We start from the raw sequence: 25,120 nt of genomic DNA, 5'->3' as shown, positions 1-25,120 counted from the left end.
GCCACTGGTGCCATGAAGTTCACATAAATTCACATGACATTCACACATACTACAGAAAATCCTTCTTAAAAAAAACATTTTATTTTAAAATATGACCTTGGAAAACAAATATTCTCTCAAAAGTAAAGCATTATTTGAGACCAAAAAAAAATCATGAATCACAAATTGCATCTTACAAGACAGTGATGTATGGTACCTTTAATGTTATGAATATGAAATGTCAGATGTGTGGTTGTAAAATTCAAAACAGTCAAACATTTTCACTGCATGACAGTTATTTGACATGGCAAAGATGACTTTTCAAGAAACTTTCAGCCTTTTAAATTTCTTCACAGGAAATCTACACACTGTATTTAGATTTTAAATATCTGTATATACTGATTTGTTCTCTAGATTATTTTCAACCTTCACATAACTTACTGAGAAATTTCATGATCTGGGTCAGCATCTTGGCAGTAGTTCAGGCAGTTTAAAAATTGTAGCACATATAGGACATAATTTCAATTCTGGTTGTAACCAAGACCTTAAGACATTTTAGTGCGCTGTGGAGTGTTTCTTCAGTTGGTCTCCATTTTAGCATTGCTAAATCGTTCATAATCCCAACAGTGATATTGAACTTTGATGTTGCATTGGACTTAACTTTGAAGTCTTCTCTCACACTGTGAACAGTCACATGACCAAGACATAGGCTGCATGGCTTCTCAATAGACCAATCATATCCTTTCTTTCATCTTCTGCTGAGACACAGCATCTTGGCTGCTATCTTTCTGCCCATTGGTAGTTCTAGATCACACACAGCGAGAGCAAGGTCTGATGGGAAGGTACCGGCCAGTGAACTTCTGAATAGCTGAGAAATCTGTGTAGCAGGAAACAAATGAATGTATCTCAATCTGATGAAGCATTGAAAGAAATAAAAATAAACCTGGATACATACATGCACTCAAAGTCACTTAAAAGTCAAGGACAGTTTAAGGGACATAAGCTGTAACTTATGGCAAGTTTTTCGGTATTCTGCTTCTGTATATCAACTACCGTGTCTGACCCTAATCTGTTTGTCATGCTGAAATATTGACTATTCTTTTTGTCAACACAGCTTAACAATTGTATGTGTGTAGTGATTATTTATTGTTTACAAATGAATTCTAGTCCAGACTTGAATACAATTTTCAACAATAACAATGGAGATTATACTCATATATAGGTTGTGTTGATATGCTAAATACTTGGCATTTAATTATAATTTAGGAATTCAATGCAGAAAGTGTAGGGAAACCACAAAACAAAAGTTCTGAAAAAGTAGCCAAAAGATACAGCTTATGGAGCTTTAAGGGTTTTATTTTGCTGCTGTACCGGACATGAACATTTTTTCAGTATTAGCTTGTTTGAAATGATAAAGTTCCTCCTCAAGGTAAATGCTACCAGCTCTGACATAATACACTGAATATTGTAAGTTTTCCTTTGAAAATTGTCTGAGAATAAACATACACACGTCAATGTTGACCGAACCAACAATTGCTTGGTGTAGGTATGTTTCAACTTACCATATTAACAGGCATGAACTGCAGGATACTCCGAGACACACCCTCCCCACATTGTAATGCATCTTTCACAAAAGACATGACAAACTCGCTGCGTGGTCCGATGGTGTTCTCAGCAAGAATTGAAGCAAATAACTGGAACAAGGACGCTGTAAAAAAGAAAAGTGAACATTGAGTCCTCTTGATTTCAACGATTTTACTATTCTATTGTTCAACATGGAAGTTTCAAGTATACAGTTATTCACATCTTGATGTAGACAATGATTGCTGACATGGGTCATATTTAAACTGCTTTTTACAGACTTACTGAGGGCTCTGTTGGATCTGTCATAACCTGAGGTTGTATAAAATTGAAACTGCTTTTTACAGACTTACCAAGGGCTCTGTTGAATGGATCTGTCATAATCTGAGGTTGCTGGGAGTGTGACATCAACATCATAATTCCACCATTGGCTGCAAATTCTGGAAAGCCATATAGAACAAGGTTGTTGACGCGATGCATTTCACATAGCTTACTCAAAGGTTTTACCTTCATGGGAATCGTGTCTACATCAAATTTCACAAAATATCTGTTCTGTTTTACAGCTCTAGTCTCCAAATATTACTTCAACTGCAACAATTTGGTTTAATCCATTCATATTGAAATTTTTGTATATTGTTTTTTGTGAAGTTTGGTCTTTACAAATTACAGTGTAAAAAATATAAAAGGCCAACACCATTTTTAACAGTTTAGCTGGGCCTTGTATGGCTCGGCAGGAACAGGACAAAGCGACATATCCTTGATGAGATTATAAGGAACACAAATTGTTCCTATGAATATAAAATTCAATTGAAAGTAAAGACTTTCAAGGCATAGTATGGGTCACTGCTGAGTAGGTGTATGATGTTATGATTAAATGTTGTTACTTCAAGGAATCAAAGTTTAGAAATAACTCTACTCAGTATTACTGAAACAGAAATGTTTCAAAAGCAGTCACACTAGTCCTTCATAACATCCACGGCATGGAATACATGGAAAGTTACTGAAAAATCTGAAGTTCATTATGGCTCCATGCGTACCGTTGAAGATGAATATAGATGTACTTTTTGTATACCTGCTAGAGTTGCTGTGTTATTGTCTTCTTCAGCTGTGCTCAACAATCGTCTGAGTTTTGAAGGCCTGCTCTCATCTTTACAGAAGCCTGACTCCTGTGAGAAAGAAATTGAAATGTGAAATTGTAAAAAGATTTCCAAGGACTTACAGACACAATGTACATTATGGACATCTGTTTAATCAAGTCATCTATCAGGCAGGGAGAGATCAGGAAACTAAGAATTTAACAGCGACTTTCACACTCTGCATACTCATTTATGTCCTTAATAATAGCTAGGTTTCATAGTGGATGTCATGAAAATTAACATACACCAATTAAACAAATTTTTAGCTCTGCATTTTGGACTATGGATGCATGTACATGCTGTACAGTAAATTATGCTCCATGTTCTCGCAAAAGAAATAGTGACAAAATAAAGAAATACCCGGTACATACACCGTAATTGTGAAAAAGAGATGACACAAGAAGTAAAATGATGTTCCTGTAACCCATGTACATTATTGACATGATTCACTTTGATATCTTAAGGTGTCACAAAGACAGGTTTTACACTGTGGAAAGGACAATTGAGAACTGATGTTGTACCATGATGGGTCAGCTGTGAGTTACCCCTATCAACACCACAGACTGGTTTAACCCATGTGTTTACTTTTGGTATGTTTTTGGACCTAGGTACAATGAACTGGTAGTGCTAGGGTTATGAATGGTGAGTGTTAGTCAATTTAGCAACTATCATAAGTAGCAGAGAACTGAAAGTTTGGAGGTAAAATTACAAAGGAAATTGAAGAAATTCCAGACTTACATCTTTCTCCACATCAGTCCTGACTCGTTTTCTTCCTCTGAGAGGTTTGAATGCACTCTCTTTTGATCTTGCTTCTGCAAAAGTTAAGTATTTAACTGTTTTACCTGCTGAGTTTTGTTGGACTGTTTGTCATACGTGAGCTGAATTAATACTCAAAGTGATGTATAAAGCGTAAAGTATTGAAATGAAATGAAACTTCCATTGTGATTATTAGGTCTGTCAACTAAGGCTCACATAGTAATTTGTTTTTAATTTTCATCACCAATAATGGATCAATTGATGTTGTGAACATTACATCATTGCAACAAAGTGCATTTTCATGATAAGAATTGTCCTATTCATGTGTGCTTGTGATTTCAATATTTCAAGCAATGCAAAATGTTTCTCATTGCTTTGTTTTCTACAAAAATATATGGCAGCTGTATAGAGATAAACCTATTTAATCTACTTGAATGAAATACTTCTCAGCAAAATCCATCTAAAGCAAGAGGTATACCACAAGATTTTGACCAGTTCACGACATCAATGCATGAGCAATATATGGAAGAAATATCGGTAGGTCAACACTGGGTGGTATACAGTTTTTGAGGTCACTTATAACAGTATTTTAACAGTATTGAAATTCTGATATGAAAAGTAAAGAGGGATTTTTCTCTAATTGAAAGCTCTTGGACATTTAAACTGTGCAATAATACAAATGTAACGCTATTCTTTTCAAATCAGATCACGGTATTTTGCCATTGATATCTGGTATATTATAACAAAGGACATACCACAAAATGATAACAGTCCACAGAAGTGGGAAAGATTGTTACTGTTCCATTAAAAGGGCTTTAAGTAAATGCATATGTCAGGAAAAAGATACACACCTCTGTAGCTGTTCTGGCTGGTTTGAGCAGCAGCAATGCACCACACAGATAGGGTGGCCAAAGCATGCCCCCTAGGATCACTAAGATTCTGCCACTGACTTGGATCATTCAGTATCTGTGTCAACACATGTCTGATCAGTGCCAGTGTGAGCTGTTCTATGTCCACTTGGAATAGAGTGATAATCACTTCAACTGTGTGAAAAGATACGACCAGTTACTGGCAAGTTAGCTGATGTGATAGAGTGATAAACTTCAATGCAGAATTCATTTGTGTGGGTTTATATGCAGAGCATTTTAATAAAGAAGGAATTTCACAATATTGATATTGGTGTACATTAGACCCTCAGATAAAAACCATGCCTTTTAATACTATGCATCTATTTGTACAGCTCTATCAAAGAGAAACAAGTCATTATAATGACATAGTCCCACATGTTGTTGTGTGACAGGATTCTGTGAAACTGAATAAAAGTCAATACCCAGTACTGATTAGAATGTGTGATATCAAAATACATTATCCTCAACAAACCTGGCCTTATCAGTTGTATCACAAAAAAAGCCCACACAGGTATGTGTATGCTACAGGGCTATATCCTTGTTTTATTTTGAAAGTAATTGACCCAGGCGCATCACAGTCACAGCCGTAGAAATGGCACCCCATCTACTCCACTCTATCCCAACCCGCCCCAGCCCCTAACTGAACAACTAAAAAATATGGTCTTTTATTTAAATCGGTGACAATTTGAGTGGAGTGTCTTACCTGCAATCTGCAAATCATCTTTCCTGAACAAAGACAGCAACTCATTGACTATAGATTCACAGAACCACTGGATTCCACTGACATTGATGATTTGATCCATGGCTATGAGGGCAGTCTTGTCAACACAACCAGCCTTCAGAATCTTACTGAATACTTCATGCAGCACCTCCTTGGTGGGTTTCTTGAGGGGAATGGTGAAGCCGACCTCCGCAGTGCCTCCGCTGCTTGATCCAGTCAGCCACGTATCGAGTGAAGTTGAGCACATCTTTTTGATTATATTCATCATCAGAATACTCCTGTTGTCAATAAAAAGTTAAAATCAGTAAATGAAATTAATATTAGTGCTACAAAGCCTATGAGTGATGATGGAAACAACACATAATTCAATCAAATGGTGATGGCAATTTTCGCTTCCTGATTACAGTGACTTGTGTTGAACCCATGGCAATATGGAAACTGCATTTGGTGTCTAAATTGTTGAGCTGCCCAACACTGTCAGGTTTAACTATCATCTAGCGGTAATATCAGTTGATCAACAAAAGAAATCAACTCGGCCAAAGTTGAAACATTGTCTGAAAGGAGGTCAGACGTAAGAACAATACAACCAGATCAGCACAAACAATGCTTGCGTTCTAAGCCGTTAGCAGGTTGTGCGATGTTTGAACTAGCATAGCTACTGACACCTCCTTATTACTGTGGCACAGCTCAAGACCAAACTCTACAATACTAAAGCAGTATTCGCCACAGCTTGGAAAAACAGATGGGTGACTAATTTACATAACAATACACAATTTGCATATAATTCCTTTGTTGTGGAATTTAATTCTTTTGTATGTATATTTACATATGAATAGATTGCTTGAAACATCACAGAACAGAGAAAGCTGTTATAGTACAGCTAAGGATCCATCTTACAATATTTGACATAACTGTACTTGTACACCTACCTTTCATTTGAAAACTGCATAATTGGTTCCCCACTGAGGGGCACCATAAACATCTGTAACATCTTTGTGGGTTTGTTTCTCTCTGCAGCTCCCAACACACTGATGTGACTGCACAGCCAGGCTGCAATGCATACTGGGATACAACACATCCTGCTGCGCACATTGTCAACCATTTTCTGAAAAAAGCATCATAAACATTACAACTCTTGCATAGGATTGTTTATCTAAACTGATAGAATGATCACATTTTTCTAGGACCAGTTTACTTCAACAATCTTTTAAAGACACAATTTGTGGTAATACATTTCAGCAAACTCTTCAAAGTTCTTGTGATATAAAGTAGTTAGCATTATTGCAGGAAACACACTGACTGTCCAAAACTTGTTCAGTTGCAAACCTGTCATAGAACTACAACATTCATGAAATGAAGTAAAGTTGTCCAGTTCAGGGTTTCATAAAAGGGTACGAGCTACGACGCAAACCTTTTGGATACAGTAAACTACAAGGGGTTTCCTGCAGTGGGGTCTATGTACCTGTGCACTCTATCCCTAACCCTAGTGACTCCCTTGTGATTAGTAATTGATGGAAAAGCTGTCTGCTACCACTGGTCTTCATTCCCGCTTCTAAAAGGTACACATTACAAGTTTATTTTGTAAAAGTGCCGAGATGTACAATTGGCAAAGTCAACACACAGCTACATTTATACTGACCTGTACGTGATCTGTAGTAATGGCGGCGTGTTCCCAGGCGTTCAGGGCTTCCTGCATTGTGTACGGCATATGAATACACATCTCATGCCACTTGGTTAAACTGAAAAAACAACACGACAGAGGAGGTATTTTAATGAATTCTGTTGACAAATATCAAATCAGGATTTTCATTTGATAATCTATATAAAACATTTGTAGGAGAAGGACATGAAACAGAGTAGGTCGAATAATTGGCAACAAAACACATTAACATTATCTCCTAATACACACTATATTTACAGCCAGACTTTCAAATACTGACCAAAAAAGCTTATTGAAGGACAGATGAGGCGACTTGACTAGTGATAAAACTTGATCTTTACTGATAACTATGTTTCTCTGTGACTTTTTTTTCCTGATTTTAATGATTTTATCATTGTAATAATTTTTTTTATTCTTTGTCTATAATTAATCATCTACCCCGCCCCACGTTTCTAAGTCTGATGTGCTCCTATGTTCACGTTGGAACATCTGATGTAGTTGGACTGACTTGTATACTTTGTCATACCAATAAAGCTTATCATTTTTCAGACCTCTTCTAAGATATATGGTGACTTGTGTCACTGATGGTCTGACTTGTGGACATGGCTACACATATCCGTGGACTAAAACATCACAAAAAAAGAACATTTAAAACAATTTCAATGCTTGGAATTTGTACGGATGTAATTGTTATGGTGCAATACATTTTCCAATCTGCACAGAAGTAATGTGAATTTTACTGAATAGCAGCAGAAGGAAATGCTTCAATAATGGAGTATAATGTTACAATTATACGATATGGTTCATATCATCTGAAGTGATTATAAAACTTCAAAATAATAAATACAACTGTTACCTCGTTTTCATCTCTGAACCAGTGCTGATCACACTCAGCCAATGGTCAAGCTTGCTCTGTTCTGGCTTCAGTGCTAACTCCAATGGCTTGGCTCCATTGTCATCTGGAAGACACTGTGTTGCCCAGTTCTCAAAGAAAGAATCCCCTCCATTCGCTGTTACCATCTGAACAAAAGTGAATTTGTCATTTTAATGATGAGATGCCCAGTGCCATAAAGTCTTAGCAGGCGCCCTCTACAGTTAGAAAAATTTGATGATTGATCTCTTTCTCAGTGCTAAAGACACAGCAACTACAAACTTCCTCTACTTGCATCTCAGAAACGCAAAGTACAAGTCGGAATGCAGCGTTCCCGTTACAATATCAAAAATTGCGTACAATTTTACGCAACTGGGTTTTATTTGTGTAAAATGTATCAAAAATGCATACAGTAGGAATTAGTATCTGAAGTGAGTTGGACAGTCTTTTCTGTAGAACTTGGAGGTTTCCTTTAATGTGCATGCTCTATTAAACAAAACATAGGGCCAAAGTCCCTGAAGCTACTATAGACATGGATACAAAATTAAGTATTTCCTGACTCTATGAAATTATCTCAATAAGGTCATCCTAGGGACATGTAAACCAAATATTAAAGCTGTCTGACCAGTGGTTTTGAAAAAAACAAGCGACTCAACAGTTGACAGAATAACCTTTTGTGACACATGTATTGATGAAGAAGGTGGATATCTTTGATAGCTCATTCCAGGATGACCTGACCAAAAATGGAAAAAAAATTCCGTAAAAATACAGATTTGCATATTTCAACAGACTACCGGTATATTAGTCTATAATAGCAAATAAACGAGAGTTAATTACATTCTAATTAAAGTAAACAAGACTTGCTTAAATCAAGATTTACGTCATAAAAAAACAGCATATCTGTCAGGTTATAAAGAATCTTGAGCTGGTTATCTTTTAATATCAGTATTTTCATCCTATTAACCAAGCACATTTTAACTTTCAAATTAACATTGTAAGTAAGTTCTGTTGAATAAGTTGAGACTGTAGGTACTCAGAGAAAGCACACTGAAGAGACAAATGTTTGAAACTTAAGAAGTTCAAGGTCATCAAAAGCATTATAAGGAATCATGTTACACTTTCATTGCACTGTTTACACAGATTGCATAATTGCTATAAATAGCACATTAGGAATCTTACAGCCCAGCTTTACCATAAAAACCTATCACTTTGACCACTCTTTTAATTGACCACTCTATTTTTTTCCTCAAAAAGTAATCTTATTTTATCCTTACCAAGTCAACCATAAATGGAAATTAGAACTTTTCTATCTCTATTTATTTGACCACCCTATCATGACAAACTATTATGAACAATTTCTTTTAGATAACATAAATGGTGGTTCAGAATATATCAAAGTTGGGATTCAGGAAAGTTGCCTTTACATGTTTTAATCCTCAATTCACTATGAACTGTCAAAAAAAGTTGAACTTTCTGATAATTCCACACTAAAATTATTTTGGATTTGATGATTTCCTAATTAATTCAATTATTTAAAAACATATCAATTATTTTTTTTCTGGGTGAATTGATAGGGTTTATACAGTACAAGAATTACATGCAATGTAAGTCAAACTTTAACAAAAATGACAAAAAAATTCCTTAAAAATACACATTTGCATATTTCATCACAATTTGAACAAATCTAAGTTGGGTTATCCTTAGGGACCTGTATACCAAATAACAAAGCTGTCTGATCAGCGGTTATGAAGAAGAAGATTTTTTACCAAAAACACCTTTTTTGGCATTAATTTGCCTATTTTCAACAATATCAAAAAATAAAAAAAAACAGTTTCTCAAAATCATATTTTTCATCTACACAACAAATATCAAATCAGTAAGTACTGCGGTTCTCAAGATATTTGAGTGGACGGACGCCTCACAAACGGACATACATACATACATACATACATACATACATACAGACTGACGACGGACGCCGGACGGATACCCATCCCAATAGCTTCTATAGACTATAGTCTATAGTAGCTAAAAACAATAACCTGGGGGGGGGGGCTTCAAGGTATACGAAGCTGAACGCTTGCATTCAATGCCGCGACGCACGTCTCGTACATGATTGTTGAGCAGCCTAATGACTTCAAGTTCAAAGAAAATACTTTCTGACTACGAAATTAGTATTTTCAAAGGGCAACAAAAAGCAGATACTGGTCAAAGTCCAGCGGGACCTCTCAAAAATGCAACCTGACAGAGTCTAAATGGTCACCCGTAAACACTTTCCAAATAACATGCAACATAATGACCATTAACTGTATTGTGTTACCAACAACGTAGGCTCGATCAATTTGTTCACTTTTGCCTCTGTAGAGTCATTGTCTGAACAGAACTGATTGACATGACGCTTTGTGATGATGAAATACAATGTTGCATGAAGAGTTGCAGTCCACTAAAGTCTTAAATGTTGCAATTTTGTGATAAATGTCACCTACACGCAGGTGCATATGATCTAATTTTGTCCTGCATTGAACCACGTTCAGGCAATGTAGTGTGAGCCAAGTACATGTGTGTAATGGAACGGCATTTCTCAATGCGTATTAGTTTACGCAGTCATTATTTTTTTTGCGTATTTCAGAACAATTTGCGTAAATACGCAGGATTTTGCGTCAACGGAAACATTGGGAATGTGACAAGAAGTAAACTTTAATGAAGATGGATATGTTTCAATGTATTCAAATTTTAAAATATCAAAGATATTTCTCACCTCAACTCCGTAGAGCTGTGCAATATGACACAGCATCAGGAATGAGATATCATAGAGTAATGCCCTTGTGTATGAAGCTTTGCTGCCCTCACCACTGGTCTGTTTGGCAAACTCATTGAACCTGTCAAGCAAACAAAGTGGAATCGTGGTCAGCCACTTAATGGGAGCTACCCTGACTTTGTCAACAGTTTGCTTTGTGAATCTAGAACAGACAGCAAAGGAGGGAAACAGGTTGTACTTGTGTTCAGTTGAATCATTGGTCTTTTCCTGTTCAATCTCTTTGTCTTGGTTTTTAAAAAGAGGTTTCTATTTCATGGAGGAATGGCCAAAGTTGCAATATTTTCTAATTGTAATTCATAGTGGCCACATGAGGGCGCTAGATTTATGAAAAGGGTGTATTGCCTGAAAAATTTCATGTCTGCTTTTTGCTTTTAGATGATGTACTTTGAACAGAACTAGTTCACATACTTTATGAGTTTACCAGCAAACTTTTTCAGTTTTCCAGTGGCGGCAGCAGCAGCTAATATCAACTCAAAGCTTTTCCCAGACATCATGTGACCGAGTACTCCCAGCAGAGCTTCTTGGCTTTTGGAATAGTCTGCATCCAAGGTCTACGGAGAAGTGTGGAGACATGGAAAACTGTCACACAAATGCACATTATAATCACAGTGATAAGTTGTTCACCCATACTTGTATTTGTTCAACACCAAATACAATGTCTTTGTATTACACAATGCATGTCTTGTATCAAAAGCAACACAAAGTGGCTTGCAAAATATTCGTCCTAACAGTACTACACACCAAATCTTGTTCTTTTGGATATTGGATATTTGTCTATGGATGATATGATATAAAATCTTATGAAATTTACAAAATTTCATTTTGCCAATCGGAGTAAATTATGTTTTCAGAATTGTTTATTATGACATCTTCAATGCATAATGAAGCATGATGGGAGCCATTTCTGATGCCAGACAAGCTGATACTGTACTTACTTTTAGTATATTTGTGACAGTTGGCTCTGCTCTAAGAATCAGACTGGCATTTGGCTGAGTTGGTGGCACATCTGGGCTTTTGATCCTCTGGGTCTCTGCTGCCCTGATGATGAGAAAAGAAACAAAACATCAATGCAAAGCAATGGCACTGGGCTTCCAGTTTCGTCACAATCTCATGATATTAACATGAACTGTCTCCATCTCTGTATCATACTGGTCAGGATTTTTAACAGAACCTGGGTAGTATGAGGAGGGAGGTTTTGAACATCGTTTTAGGGCAAAGTCAAACTATATGCATTGGTAGTTTTGCAATAATTCAGAATAGCACAAGTGAAAATGTAAAAAGAAACATCAAATTTGAAGCCGTAAATATGTAGGTGATTTCTGAAATGAAATTTTTCAACCAAAGTTCATAAACATACTCTCCAGAAATATGATACTGCTAATTTTGTTTTTATCTGAACAAAAGTGACTTTCCTTGTCCCTCACTAGTAAATGTGACTGGCACAACAAAATAACGGTGCTAGAAAAATGAATTTCAAGCAGTGATTATTGGCATGTAACTGGCGGTATTTCAGCAAATTTCTTGGACCCAAACTGGGTTTTAATCCTCATATGTTAGGTGTTTCTAATGTTGTTAACAAGCTTAAAACCAGACGTGGGTGACTCATCAAGCAGTCTTTTGATGTTAGCCATCCCTCTCCCTTCTACTCTCTATGATTTATGATAGAAATTCTCTACGTTAGTCCATGAAAAAAGACCAGCAGAGACTTACCTTTTCTGCAGAATCTTGCTGACTTGCATCTCACTCATCAATCCATATTTGTTGAATTCTTGTAACAGATACTGCATACAGTCACAGCTGACAACACAAAAGGAAGGGCCTCAAATAATTAAAATGCCAAATTTCATCCTCACTCTCAGATACTGTGTTTTTGAAGTCATTTGGTTTCCTTCAGTTGTGTAAAATATGAGTCAATGAAATGGCCAATGAAATGGTCTGTTTTACTGCATTACTTTGTGGGAGGTACTCACAGTGGTATTTTGACCAAATACTTTATTGAAATAAATATTAAAAGATAATATAATATTCACAAATGCAAAAATTGACAGGTTAAACATACAGAAGCGTCAATTTCACACCACTTTACATCTATTAAAACATGTGTAATAGTGACAGCAGAAATGAAAAATTCGTGTCCAGTGGCCATTTGCAGTGATCCTAAAGTTTATGTATTAGACCATTTCATGGGCCCTATAATGCAATGTGCACTGCTTAGAAACAAATGTCAAAAATTACTGTAACTTTTGATCCTTTTGCTCTTTTATGAAATACTATTATACTACTATGAAAGAGGAAAAAGCAAGGAGAAGTAAGTGTTGGAAAGAATGTCCTGCGCATTATCAAGAGCACATCAAATTTTGACATCTTTCATTATCTGCGTACCCCTTTCATAAAACAAACAAAAACAATTGCTGCTTGTTTACTATTTCCCACTCTGGTGGCTTTTAAAGACACACACTGGTGCCAATATAAACATAGCCAATACAAAAATAGCCAATACAAACATTTGCATCATCGCGCCCGCTTATACCCAGGACGTGATGGACACGGTACATGCCCTGTGTGTACACTTACTTGCATTTAGTATCAGCGGCATCCAGCAAGGGAAGAAACCTCAGCAACTGTTCCAGTGCTTGGTTTAAGATTTCACTGTTCTCTTGAGCACTGCCGTCTGACGGTGGAACTGATTTCAGTCGTAGTAGGACCTGGGGAAGCTGAAAGAGAGAAAGCAATTCAGTTATTTACCATGTACAGTACATTGTGTCATGTAAACCTATTGGTAAAGATTCAAATGCAGGATATTCAGTGGGTCATGTTTCTCGTCGGGGGGGGGGGGGGGGGGGGGGAGAGAGGGAGGGAATCACTTGGAAACATGATTGTCATTGCTGATGATTCTAGAAACTGGGAAAGAGTCATGATGAAAAGGTCTCAGTAAAACTTTAGCATGATTTGTATATTTTTGCATGTTAAGCTATAGATTTTGGACAAGCTCTTTTATCATGGGACAATATTACAAGGACAAAGCTGTATCATAATGCTTTTAACAACTTTTACATGAAAGAAGTAGTTTAGTTCCCCTTAGTAAAGTCCTGTTCACATGAACATATGAAATGAATTGGATAAAAGTAAGGTGAAGAAATTCTGGCTACCTTAAATAGCTTTTTGTCTTGTGTTAGGTGGGCAAGCTACATGATCTGAAATGCGTTGTGGATAAAAACTCTGCTTGTCACCACAGCAAGAGTTTGAGATAGTGATTTTATAAATACTTAATAAGTATAATATACATTCTGTCACAGTAAAAATCTGTTTGTTCATGAAACTAGCTAAACTTACACATATTTTCATCTTTTTAGGCATTTCTGGCATAAATTTCTGTATAACCTCATACTTTACTTTTGCTTCTGTAATCCAATTTACCTGTAGAAATTTGCCGTGTTGAAGATGTGGTCAACTGCTTGAGACTTTCATGATTCACTTAGGTGGCATAATTAGATTTAAGGTACTGAGAATTGATGCATGATGCCCATATGAGTCCATGTTTCAAGCTTCATTTGACATGAATGACTTCTCACGCCTAAACCCCCATAAATTGGGGTAACTCAGGTATATTACCAGAAAGCCAGGCTTGAAAGGTTTAAGTTCCCGTCCAGATTATAGCCAAATTTTAGGAAAAATGTCTATTTACTTTGGGAAAGCTTACCTTAAGGTAAGTGAATGCAGCCCACTTGAGTTCGTCATTACCACCAGCAGAGTCAACCGTACCAATCAGACTGGCCCTCATCAATTCGAGGTACACTGTTGACCTATAGAGTTTCTGTATTTCATCACATGGTGACGGTAGACAAGAAATGAATAACAGAAAGATAGAAAGGAAAGAAAGTACCAGATGGTAAATAAAGGACATGACATTGGGATAAATGATAAGTTGTACTCATTTACACACACTCATCATCCTAAAAGATTAGAGAATCCACTTAAGGTAGACTGCGCCTCAGGGACAGATATCCGGACTCTTTAAATTTTTCCAATAATTTTCTTGTAAGGGTTCATTTTACACTCTTGGAGTATATAAAGTTTTCACGGTCTTATTTTCCCATAGAATTAACAAAGGGATGTCGGCAATTTTGAATTTCAAATATTGGTGAATTTAGGGTGGTTTGTTTCTCTATTGCTGAAACTTGCATGGTGACCCCTGATTTTCATTCTCAATTTTGAAAAAGAATGGTTGAAAGTTTTCCTGGAGAAAATTTCAGCAAAAGTTTAAGTCTTTCACTTTCGAGGTGCATACTACCTTAAAGAGTCTGTTGGATGAAACATCTTACTCCAAACAGAAACAGAAATGTTATGACATAAAGTTTGACTTTCTTGCTGTACAATACATTTCTGCCATGCAAATCCAGATTGGAGCGTTCCTTTTTTGGAAGAAAAAAAAAAACGGGAAACAAACCACAATAGAATGGAAAACAAACCACAATTACAACATACCTGAATAGTTTCTACAAGCAGGAGTTGGTCCACAAACGGCTGGATATCAATTGTGATATTGAGGATAGCTTCCATGTATGTCATAATATTTATTGTACAGCTGGATGCTTTGCTGCTGAACATACTGACACTGAGCGGTGTGACAGGGTGGTTTTGTAACCTGTATAATGAACGGGTAAAGTTCAGATGGGTACTTTGATCTTCCAATAAAAATTTTGACTTTTTTCTCAGTTTCCCCATACTTGTCAAATCTAGACATACTGGAATGAACAATAATATTGATCAGCATTCCTGTAAAATGGCAGTTGGCCGACATGTAAACCTTCTCACCAGGGCTGCCCAGTCTATTTTGGTTAAAACTCAACAGGGGACAACAAAAAAGTTACTTAGGTTCAGAAACCATTTCTGTTTGCGAAGAAATAGATGATGTACAAAAGTTGATGAAAAAGGTAGAAAAAAGGTGATCATTGAATGTCAAAATGTACACAAATGCGCTTTGAGGAGAGATACATGTAACTGAGCCCTCACATCCTATGACTCTTTTCTGCTCTACAGCAGCTTCATACAGCTATTTGTTCCATGGCAAATGTTTGCCACAGAACAAATAGATTACAGAGCTGATATCAAAATCATTTCTTACACATGAAAATATTAAAGTATAAATCACTTGCGTAAAACAGAATTGATAAGAACTTACTTCTGAATTTCAACAAGATATCTGTCAACTTTCTCTCTGAGTTCCTTAGCAAAGACTGCCTGCTGCTGTTGGTTTACCAGTGTGTTCCGTATGCTGGTCAAAACTTGTTCTATGCCGTTCCATACATCTGGTAATAAGTGATGAACAGGTTTAGGTACAATAAAGACATTTTAGAGAACAAATAAGTGGGTCACATTCTTATGTAGGATAGCATAAAGTTCACAGGGTCAAAGTTCAATTTCATTCAACATTTTCAATATGGAACATATAACCCTCTTTAGAGTTTTAAGGAAGAACAGACAACAATAACAACAGACATTTGAACCCAGTCACTCTGAAATTCAAGGCCAAAACAAAGAGATTTGTTTCTGATCATTGACGATTGGCAAAAGTGATGTGCTGGGGGAGTTTTCTTTTTCCTAAATATGTTAACACTAAACACTCCTGCATGAGATTAATGAAGCAGTTTTTTGTATTTTATCACCATCTGCAAACAATATATCTCTTCCCATTTTACTATTTTACAGGTACATTTGTATGATAGGAAGGTACCTCCAGACAGAGAGTCAAATAATTTTACTGATATCATGAATCATTCAGCTGGGTTGTGTGATGGCTGTATGTTTGAAAACAGTGTGGTGAGGATTTTGTTGAAAACATCAAGGAAAGAGGAATATGATAAACAACTTCTGGAAGTGGTGAGCTTGATGGCGAGAAACATAATTCAATCTAATTTTTCTTGGTTGTACCTGTCAATTATGAACAGTCACCTTGTTAAAAAAAAAAAGGCCAAGGTCAAATAAATATCATACTTACTTTCATCTTCTAGTCTACCAATATAGAGCAGTCCCCGGGTATGCTTAGCCTCACAGAGTCTCTTCAGTACCTCACTGCACATCTCAATGTTCTTGGCTATGACCAGAGTCTCTTTGATTTCTCTCTGTTTCTCAAAGGCATGCAGTATGCCCCTGAGGAGCCAGTGAACGGCTGTCAGCAACGACTGACATAGAATCAAACACTCCTCCGCATTGCCATGACAACTACAGGTAAAACAGTTGGGGGAAAATGAAATGGATGAAATGTACATGAGTCTGCATTTCTAGCATCATCACAGTTTGTTTTTCCAAAAGCATTTGGGCGTAGTAGATAGATAACATAGTATGGTATGGTGTCTTCTATGTAGTCATATTCTATACAACACGCACATATACCCCGGTAGATGACCTCCTGTTCTTTACTTATGCACATCCGGACAAATGGCAACTTATAAAACATGTAATAACAACAGTTCATATACAAGGTGTTTTGGGCAATTTGGCATTATGCAAATGATCCTATCTGTTATTCACATATTGTATACCATGCATGCATGCTTTGGTTGTACCGGTACTACCAAAGCATGCATGCATGGTACACAACACTGAGTCTTGTATTTTTTTAATGATAATAGTACACACTGCTGTTGATGGTGTAGCTACATATACATGTATAAGGACTCGACACATACATACATATGACTATGTACCTATTTAGGTAGTACCACGGTCCCTCCACCTTCGTGGTAGTACAATGTTGGATGGCATACACATATTGACTGGCTACAAGGGTGACAGCATACATTTATTGCCCAGGGGACTGAGAGTTGCCCACAAACAGTCTAGACTACTGGAGCAACTCCCAGGCTCAAGGGAAAACAAAGGTACATGTATGCTGGTATTACCTGAATGTGGCCAGTCAAAATTTGTTTTGTAACACAACTCATTCAATTTTCTCACTAAAATTTGACCTCTGCTATCACTCATCTTTGTTGCAGATGACAACACCATCTTCTTTCCACATTCTAGAATGTGCCAATGTGTAGACCAACATTTTCAAACTTACCCAGTAAACAGTTGTTCTGAACTCTTCACTGGTTAACAGCTTTGGAAACTGTTAACCAATAAATGGATATTTGCATGTATCAGTGTCAAAATGATGCATGCCTAGTGACAGAGAGGTTTGACTAGGTGTATTACAATATACATATATTGGCTGACCAAGAGGGTAGCAGCATTATAACTTGGGTTAGAATTTCCAAGACTGTTCAGCAATAACTGCTTGTTTGCATGTATGTACAGTATGAGCACCCAAAATGATGCAAATCATGTGACTGTACATGGAAGAATTGTGACAGAAGAGAGGGGAGGCGTTCCAATTACTATCGCAACACACTTCATCAACAATTTCAGCCATGATTTCTCAATGTACAGTAATAGGATATACGTATGCATAATTTTGCCACTCATACATGCAGAAGAATCAGTTAATAGTTAAGTTTTTGAACTGTTAATGCATTGTTAGCTGTTCAGACAACTGCTACCTGGCCAAGTCTGAAAGCACCATCTACTGTATGCATGTACACCGTCCAGAACAAGTAAACCATGTCATCTGCAATTGAGACAAGTGACAGCAGAGGAATTTCTTGATTTTTTCCATGAGAAAATTTGCTTGAAAGTTGAAGTGCTGGCCATATTTAGGTACTAGCATTCAATTGTTTCCCTGGAGCCCTGGGTTGTCCCAAAAACAGACTGCTTTGGGGTAACTCTTGGGTCCTGAGAGAACGAGCATACACTGTTACCCTCATCATGCCCTCATAGCTGAGTCAATATGTGTATGATGTTTGATAACATAATAGGCAGAAGCACTGCCTACTAGCATGATGATAAGTTACATAGCTGCTGACAGAACTGGCACCAAAAATCACACAGATAATATATAGTGAGGTTTGCAACTACATGTACTGTCAGATAAGATGGCAGCTGACGTCCTTTACTACATGTACCAGCCACCGGAAAGCAAACTACAACTTAATGTTTGAAATCTTATTCATAGTTCTGGCAACTATGGTCTGATCACCACTGCCTTACCAGTAAGATTATAGCTTTGATAAACCATACTCTGCACTGGTATTAGCTAATACATTATTCCTGGCATTGTCACTATACCCATACTACTCCTACCAATTAATTTTATAGCTCTGGCTTCTACTGCATCTTATCATAAATGCTTATGCTGCATAATCACTATAATTTCATTATAAAAATGATCCTTTCAGACACAAGCATTCTATATTACTTGATACACAATGCAAACTCCCCTCTAAATTACGCATGCAGTGTTTTATCAGTTAATGTACAGCCACCAAGACATTATTCCACCATGAGTCTACAGTGTTACTACTGTTTCCTTGCCCAGGGTGCAGCAACACTTTGCCGACTTCAGAGTAGTCCTTTTATTTTACAGTAAGACAAACGATATTTGAATAAATGCCAATTGTTTATGTCATAATGCGAATGTCCATGGGGCATCTTCAGGAAAACTGCTCAGAGTGGTGACTATAAACACCAACTGATTAGTCAAATTAAAGTGTGTGATCATACTAATATTAATGCTGGCCAATCACATACTCTGTATCATGTTGATTTTGTGAAACATTGGAATGGAACAGACTCAGACATTGCTAACATTGTGAAAAGAGCCGGTGAAATAACACGGATAAGAAAAGAAGTTGAAGTAGAATTATTGTAGCAAAACGATCTTCTAGCAGAATTTTCATCTGTGTTATCATAGAACTCAAAATTAACTCACTCAACACACAAAAGTCATACATAAATAATTAAATTCACCTAGTATGTACCAGTACCTCTATAACAACACACTACAGTGAAACTTGGAAAATTATTCACATATCAAGTAGGAAACAGGTAGAGAGAATAGATCGCCAGAGGTTTGAAGTATTAAAAATCATTAAATGTATACATGTATATGTTTATAGGTAATGACTAGTGGAGAAAACAGGGAAAATGGTAACGTTGATTGTTATTGTAATGAGTCATGTAAATTAGAGAAATAAACTCTGAGTTTTGAGATACCATTCCCATTGACTTTGACTTTAAATTTACAAAAGTAAATCTGTGAAAATGATATATGACTATTTGTTGACATGCAGTGCTTCGGAAACAGTTCTTTTTAAATTGTAATATCCTAACTTTTTTTATCATCTATCTCTACTGCAGAGGGCAAAAAATGGTAAAAGAAATTACGCACTATTAATAAAGATGAGAGCAATGAAATTTGGCATTGAATGATGTCTTCACTAAAAATTGGTGGAAGTGGATAACTAATTAACTTTTCACCTTAAAGTTTGTAAAAATGACTGAACTATGTTTAATGTGCATTGAAATGGAATCGTAAAATGTCTCAAAGAAAAACATTACATAAGAGATGGTCAGAGCATTGTGGAGCTATCAAAAAATGGTAGAGGGGCACATCCGGTAGAGCGCCCTCAAGTGATCACAATGCAGTATGTTTATGACCTTCAGCTCAGTAACCGTTTCATTTTTTTTCTCATTTGAAATAATCATGTACAGATCAGTGGAATAAAAACATCACCCCACCTTCCAAGGAGCCATTGTGTCAGATGCTGGCTAGAATCAGGTATCTCAAAACTCCTGCATCAGAAAGCAAATGCCAGGATTAATGAAAAAAAACAAAGATGGCGAGGCAATCTCGGGACTTAGAATACATCATACCACAATTATCTCACTTTATCAAAATTGCAATATTTCTCACTTACAGTTGCTTTTGTCAAGCTGGTTTATCTATACATTGATCAAATGATTTAAGAAAAATAATTTGTACTTTTGTATAAAATAGCAACATTAGGAATTTACGATCACAAATCTTTGTCATGACAAAGAAAAAATAAAAAGTGCCATACAATTAAAGTGTGATTGAAGGTAGTATATTAAAAGTCCTGAGATGACCTCAAAATGTTAACTTGACAGTCCATGCTATGTTGATGCTCTATCTATTACTATATATGCATGCACATATGAGGAGTATGAGAAGCTGATGTTTTTAAAGTACTATAATGTATATGAGAAAAACACAGTCATAAATAAAAGTATCATATCAACGAGAAATTAACAAATTTGAATGTGTTGACATTTTACATGAAATGGTTGATTTACTCTACAGAGAACACTAAATTCTTGCAAAAACATAAAAAAACAAAGTCTGATCATGGTTATGCTGAAATACTATTTACATATGCTGATCTATTTTTATTCAGTCATAGATAATCATTTTGTTTTGTTTTTTATTCCAGTCATAACGGCTCTATGTTCAGCTGTCTTCCTTTCTAGCAATGGACATCTACAGATTACTGTACTCAAAAAACATCAACTTTTCACCACACAACATTACACTTCCCCATTCACATGTACTGTGTTTATTTACCATCGTGCAGCATGCTGTATACCATGACACAGATACACAGACACAATACTGGCCATGCACTACAAGTCTATTACCTGATCTTGTGGGCGCAGCTGACCAGCAGGTCCAGCAAGCTCCTCATGCAGTATGGACGGCTGGTGAAGAGATCCTCATACCTGACCATGGCAGTCAGAACAGCTGCATAGGACACAACCTGAAAAGAGACGATGCTAAGATTAGGTTGCGTTGCTAAATTGACTCTGGGACTGTTCTTTTTCAGATGTGTGCATGCCCGGCATAAGTTAAGAAATTGAAAACTCAGTCGGCTGGTCGGCTTAGCATTTTTGTAAAGGGCAGTACCTTGATAAACTTTACCATGCTTCCCTAGTCATTTTACCGGCACTCCCCCCTGGGCCCTGGTATATCAATAAAATCTATATACAATGCAGGGCTCGAAATTAACTTTTTTCCCCGGTAGTCCCGTTGGGCTACCATTTTCTGAAGTTGGTAGCCCAGCGACAAGGTCTGGTAGTCCATGCATGAAAGAAGAGGGGTTTTTTGTAAAGGATATTTTTATTTTTATCTAGACAATGAACGATTTATTTTGTATTATTCTATCAAGTAAGTGAATTTTATAGTCATTTGACATCAATACCTGCAGATCATAGCCTTAGGAGAACGGTATAGCATATGTAGTGGACTACAACGGTGACGCCTCAAAGTTTGAAAACCTCTTCACACATATGCAGAGCTTATATGCAAATTTTGATGTTCGCAATGCATGTTCACTCAACATGTGTAAACATAACATGGCTAAAAATAGATTGGCTATTAATTTCAGGATGAAAACTTGGTACAGTCATGTTCCTAATACATGTACTTTCGTGACTATATTTCCCCCACTATATCATGGGATGATCTCGTACACTTAAAGCGAAATTTGTGAATGGCCGGCCCGACAGCTTTTTCTTTGCAGTTTTAATAATTTTTTGTTTAATTGTGATTGATAAATTGTGATTAAATAATTATGAAAATGAATGTTCATTGGCCATCATTTCCCGAGCCTGTTATCCAAGTACATCAGTTCAGATAATGATATTTTATTGAAAGTTTGTCGCAACAAAGTCGACATGTCCTTTCTGTGTCCAGCTGGGTTGATTGGATCAGCGTCGGTCATCTCACAGCGATCAACATCATGTCGACCCCTAAGTAATTTCATGTCCCAGGCTTTGGTAGTCCGTGTGGGTGACTATTTCATGGGCTTTGGTAGCCCCAGAGAAAAGTTGGTAGTCTGTGGACGCATGACTACCGCTAATTTCGAGCCCTGCAATGTATATGCTGATGTTAGAAATGCTACTATGTACTGGGGCTCCCAAACCACCATGTATCTATGTTTTCAAAACTTTGGCAAGAAACACTGTCAGGCTTATTACCAGCTTTTACTACACAGCAACTTATAGGGGGTTTTTCATTGGCATTCTGATTTTCAATGCTCGGTTTCCAGTCACTATGCCATAGAGTGTACTCAAGCTTTACTTGCATGGTTGTATGTTTCAGGCATTAAGTTGCCCTACCAGCATGGCTATTGACCAAAATCATGCCTTGGTGTGCCTTTGTGTCATGCTGGGATTTTTCACTCCTGCACACATGGCTGGGTACCGGGTATATGAAACCGCTGAACACTAAACTCTGATTCTACACTGCCCCTGTTCTCTGATGAAATGTCTTTGTGCTAAATCTGTTTCATGTAGGATTTTATAGAGAACGTGTCATAGTGATTGTTACACACATCTGGTACGTTGATGTATTATACTTTACATTTAGGGAATGAAAAGCTTGGCTGTCGCATCTGCATTTTACCTGTGAGCTGATTGCATGCTTCAGATATGACAGGATCAGTGTATTTGGACTTGGCCCAATGAGTGCTTGACTGAGCAGCATTTCTGTAAAAAAACGAAAAAACAGATTAATTACATTTTGAAATATCAATATGCTGCTGCTGCAAGATACTCAATCTGTTTAGTATTGTTATACTGTTATCTGTCGGGTAGGACAGTGCAATAAGAGCCTATATTCATTCATGAAAACTTAAAACTTTCGACCAAAAAGTTTTCAGTTTCTGAAACACACATGCATTATCAGTATACCACTCAAACTTTGTGAACAACCTGGCCTAAATTGTGGTGCAAATCCTATCACTCAGAATGAAGTCAGGCCTGTTGCAGTTTTATTGTTTGCAACAAAGTGATATGATACAAAAAAAAGTTTTAGAAAATTTGAAGAAAGTCAAACTTCATAACCTGTATGAAATATAGTATCCTATATAAACCTCCATTCATTGAACATACATGAGAGACCTTCATAATTAATACTAAAAGGTTCTGCTCATCTCGTAAACTTTAAATGTTGGGTTTCATGGAATTCTCTTTTCTTGGATGATGGCGACACTAGTAAATGTAATTGAATCCTACTTTGTCTGTTCCAATCATCACTTTCACGTTTTGATTAAGTCACAAATGAAAATCTTTCTCTGCTGTTTGTACCTTAGTGTAGAACCACCCTGTAGTTTTGGTATGGCACCCCAAAACTTAGAGTCATTCTTTAATTTTTCTTTTAAGCCCATCAGCCTGAATTACTAAATTTGAAATTGTCAGTCAGTTAACTGAATATGATCACCTAATTATAGCCTGTGGCTCACACTCTCGGATACTGGTTGTATTTACACTGTACAGCTCTCTGTCTTAATGTGTTACAAGGTGACACAATTTTTTTGGAAGGTAGGAGTACTGTGCAGTTTTATAGTTTCCACGAAAAATAAGTTTTGGAGCATTACACCAAATTTTACAGAGAGTTTCAGGACTAACCCTAAACCATGGTATGTCCATGCCTAAACAAACTACACAAAAATGCAAAGACTCCGCTGAGAATAAACAAACAACATGCCACTTCAGCCACTGAAAGCAGAATTACATATACCATCTGTTGGTTTCATTATTGACAGGTCAGAGAGCAAGCATAACATGATGATTTATACAAAGATGGATTGGCATTCATTTGCTGATGTAGGAAGGAGTAAGACCTCAATGATTTGATGAATAAAGTTTGGTTATAGTTATAAACAGTACAGTAGCTTTTTGTGTAGCAGTAGTTGCTATCTGTCAGGTATAGTATTTCATACTAGTTCAATATAGTTGGCATTCTGTTTTCATAGATGAACCCTGGGCCACAGGCACTTGGTGTGTCCCTTACAAGTGGTTATGCAGCAGTCAATGTAATCCCCGAGGGACCCCACCTCGGGCTATAGGGGACAAATGTGGGGGATTAGACCGTGTTTGCCATGAAACTATGCCCAGGAAAGGTGGGGCAATTGCCTCATATTGATCCCCCTAGTCACTTTCACCGACAAACACAGAATTTATGAATGCCTCACCCATTGGGGTGAGGGAAATGTGGGGGATTTACTTGTTTTAGGTGGGGATATTCCAGATTGTCTTGCCCCAGGGGGTGGGGCATTTGACAAATTCCATAAGGATAATTTCCAAAACCCCACCATGCCCCGAGATGGGGTGGGGGTTGACATTGACTACCGCATAAAAGCAGAAAAAAGTCCTTTAAACAGTGATATGAACACTGAAAGCCCTGTACCAAGGACCACCAACTGTAGTATGTATTGAAGTACATGCCACTGTCCTGTACTTCAGCATGAGTACAGCAAGGCTCCACTGAGTACTCTGAGACTAGGAGACTGTAACAAAAGTCATTACTGGTCACAAACGTGTGTTTACCTGCCAAATTGTACACATCGCCAGATGTTCCTTTTTGGAGGACACCTTTAACCTTTGCACTCCACTGGACATCACTCCATCTTTCCCTCCATGCTTTTAGCAGCAGCGACTTCAAGATCATTTGTTTTTGTTTGATGATTTCCATCGCGGCTTTTTCACAAAAGTCAGAATGGCTTCCTGACAAACTTTTCAACCAGCAAGTATCGTCGTGCTCACTCTTTGGGTCAAGGGGAGAGAGCGCCGCGAATGTTGTGAAAAACACGAGATCTCGAACGGCTTATGGCTTATTTTGTGCGGTTTAACTCTCGACTGTGCCTAAAAAGCGTAAATGTTACAATTTCGTTCATTACTTGCTCTGCACTGCTCTGCTGGAGACCGTCTGTTTTTGTGAATGACAGCGCCAGCACTCAAGGATTGAGGAAGAGGAATGACCTCGTTGCAAAGCAAATTTATTACGTGCAATT

General features: G+C 37.1%; 1 protein-coding gene across 2 annotated transcripts; it reads right to left on the bottom strand.

Annotated features, from left to right (window-relative positions):
* Positions 1 to 59: 59 nt before the first annotated feature.
* Positions 60 to 25,080, bottom strand: LOC139140473 (mediator of RNA polymerase II transcription subunit 24-like). 2 transcript variants are annotated; one of them, XM_070709767.1, is made up of 23 exons: positions 24,657 to 25,068; positions 22,732 to 22,814; positions 20,967 to 21,085; positions 20,049 to 20,102; positions 16,429 to 16,652; positions 15,613 to 15,739; positions 14,916 to 15,075; positions 14,131 to 14,244; positions 13,005 to 13,144; positions 12,141 to 12,227; positions 11,366 to 11,468; positions 10,839 to 10,981; positions 10,371 to 10,491; positions 7,598 to 7,761; positions 6,721 to 6,820; positions 6,011 to 6,186; positions 5,064 to 5,359; positions 4,304 to 4,495; positions 3,435 to 3,508; positions 2,633 to 2,726; positions 1,914 to 2,000; positions 1,542 to 1,687; positions 60 to 856 (listed from the first exon to the last, which is right to left on the bottom strand). In XM_070709767.1, the coding sequence occupies exons 1-23, from the start codon at positions 24,799 to 24,801 to the stop codon at positions 728 to 730; spliced, it is 3,078 nt and encodes a 1,025-aa protein (XP_070565868.1). In that variant the 5' UTR covers positions 24,802 to 25,068; the 3' UTR covers positions 60 to 727. The 2 variants fall into 2 exon arrangements, with proteins under 2 accessions (XP_070565868.1, XP_070565869.1); XM_070709768.1 differs by lacking the exon at positions 20,049 to 20,102 and having other exon boundaries at positions 24,657 to 25,080.
* Between the last annotated feature and the right edge of the window lie 40 nt (positions 25,081 to 25,120).

Source organism: Ptychodera flava, chromosome 9, assembly GCF_041260155.1.
Source record: "Ptychodera flava strain L36383 chromosome 9, AS_Pfla_20210202, whole genome shotgun sequence".
Taxonomy (NCBI): domain Eukaryota; kingdom Metazoa; phylum Hemichordata; class Enteropneusta; family Ptychoderidae; genus Ptychodera; species Ptychodera flava.
Note: the sequence above shows the minus strand (reverse complement) of the source record. Positions and strands in the feature narration are given on the sequence as shown.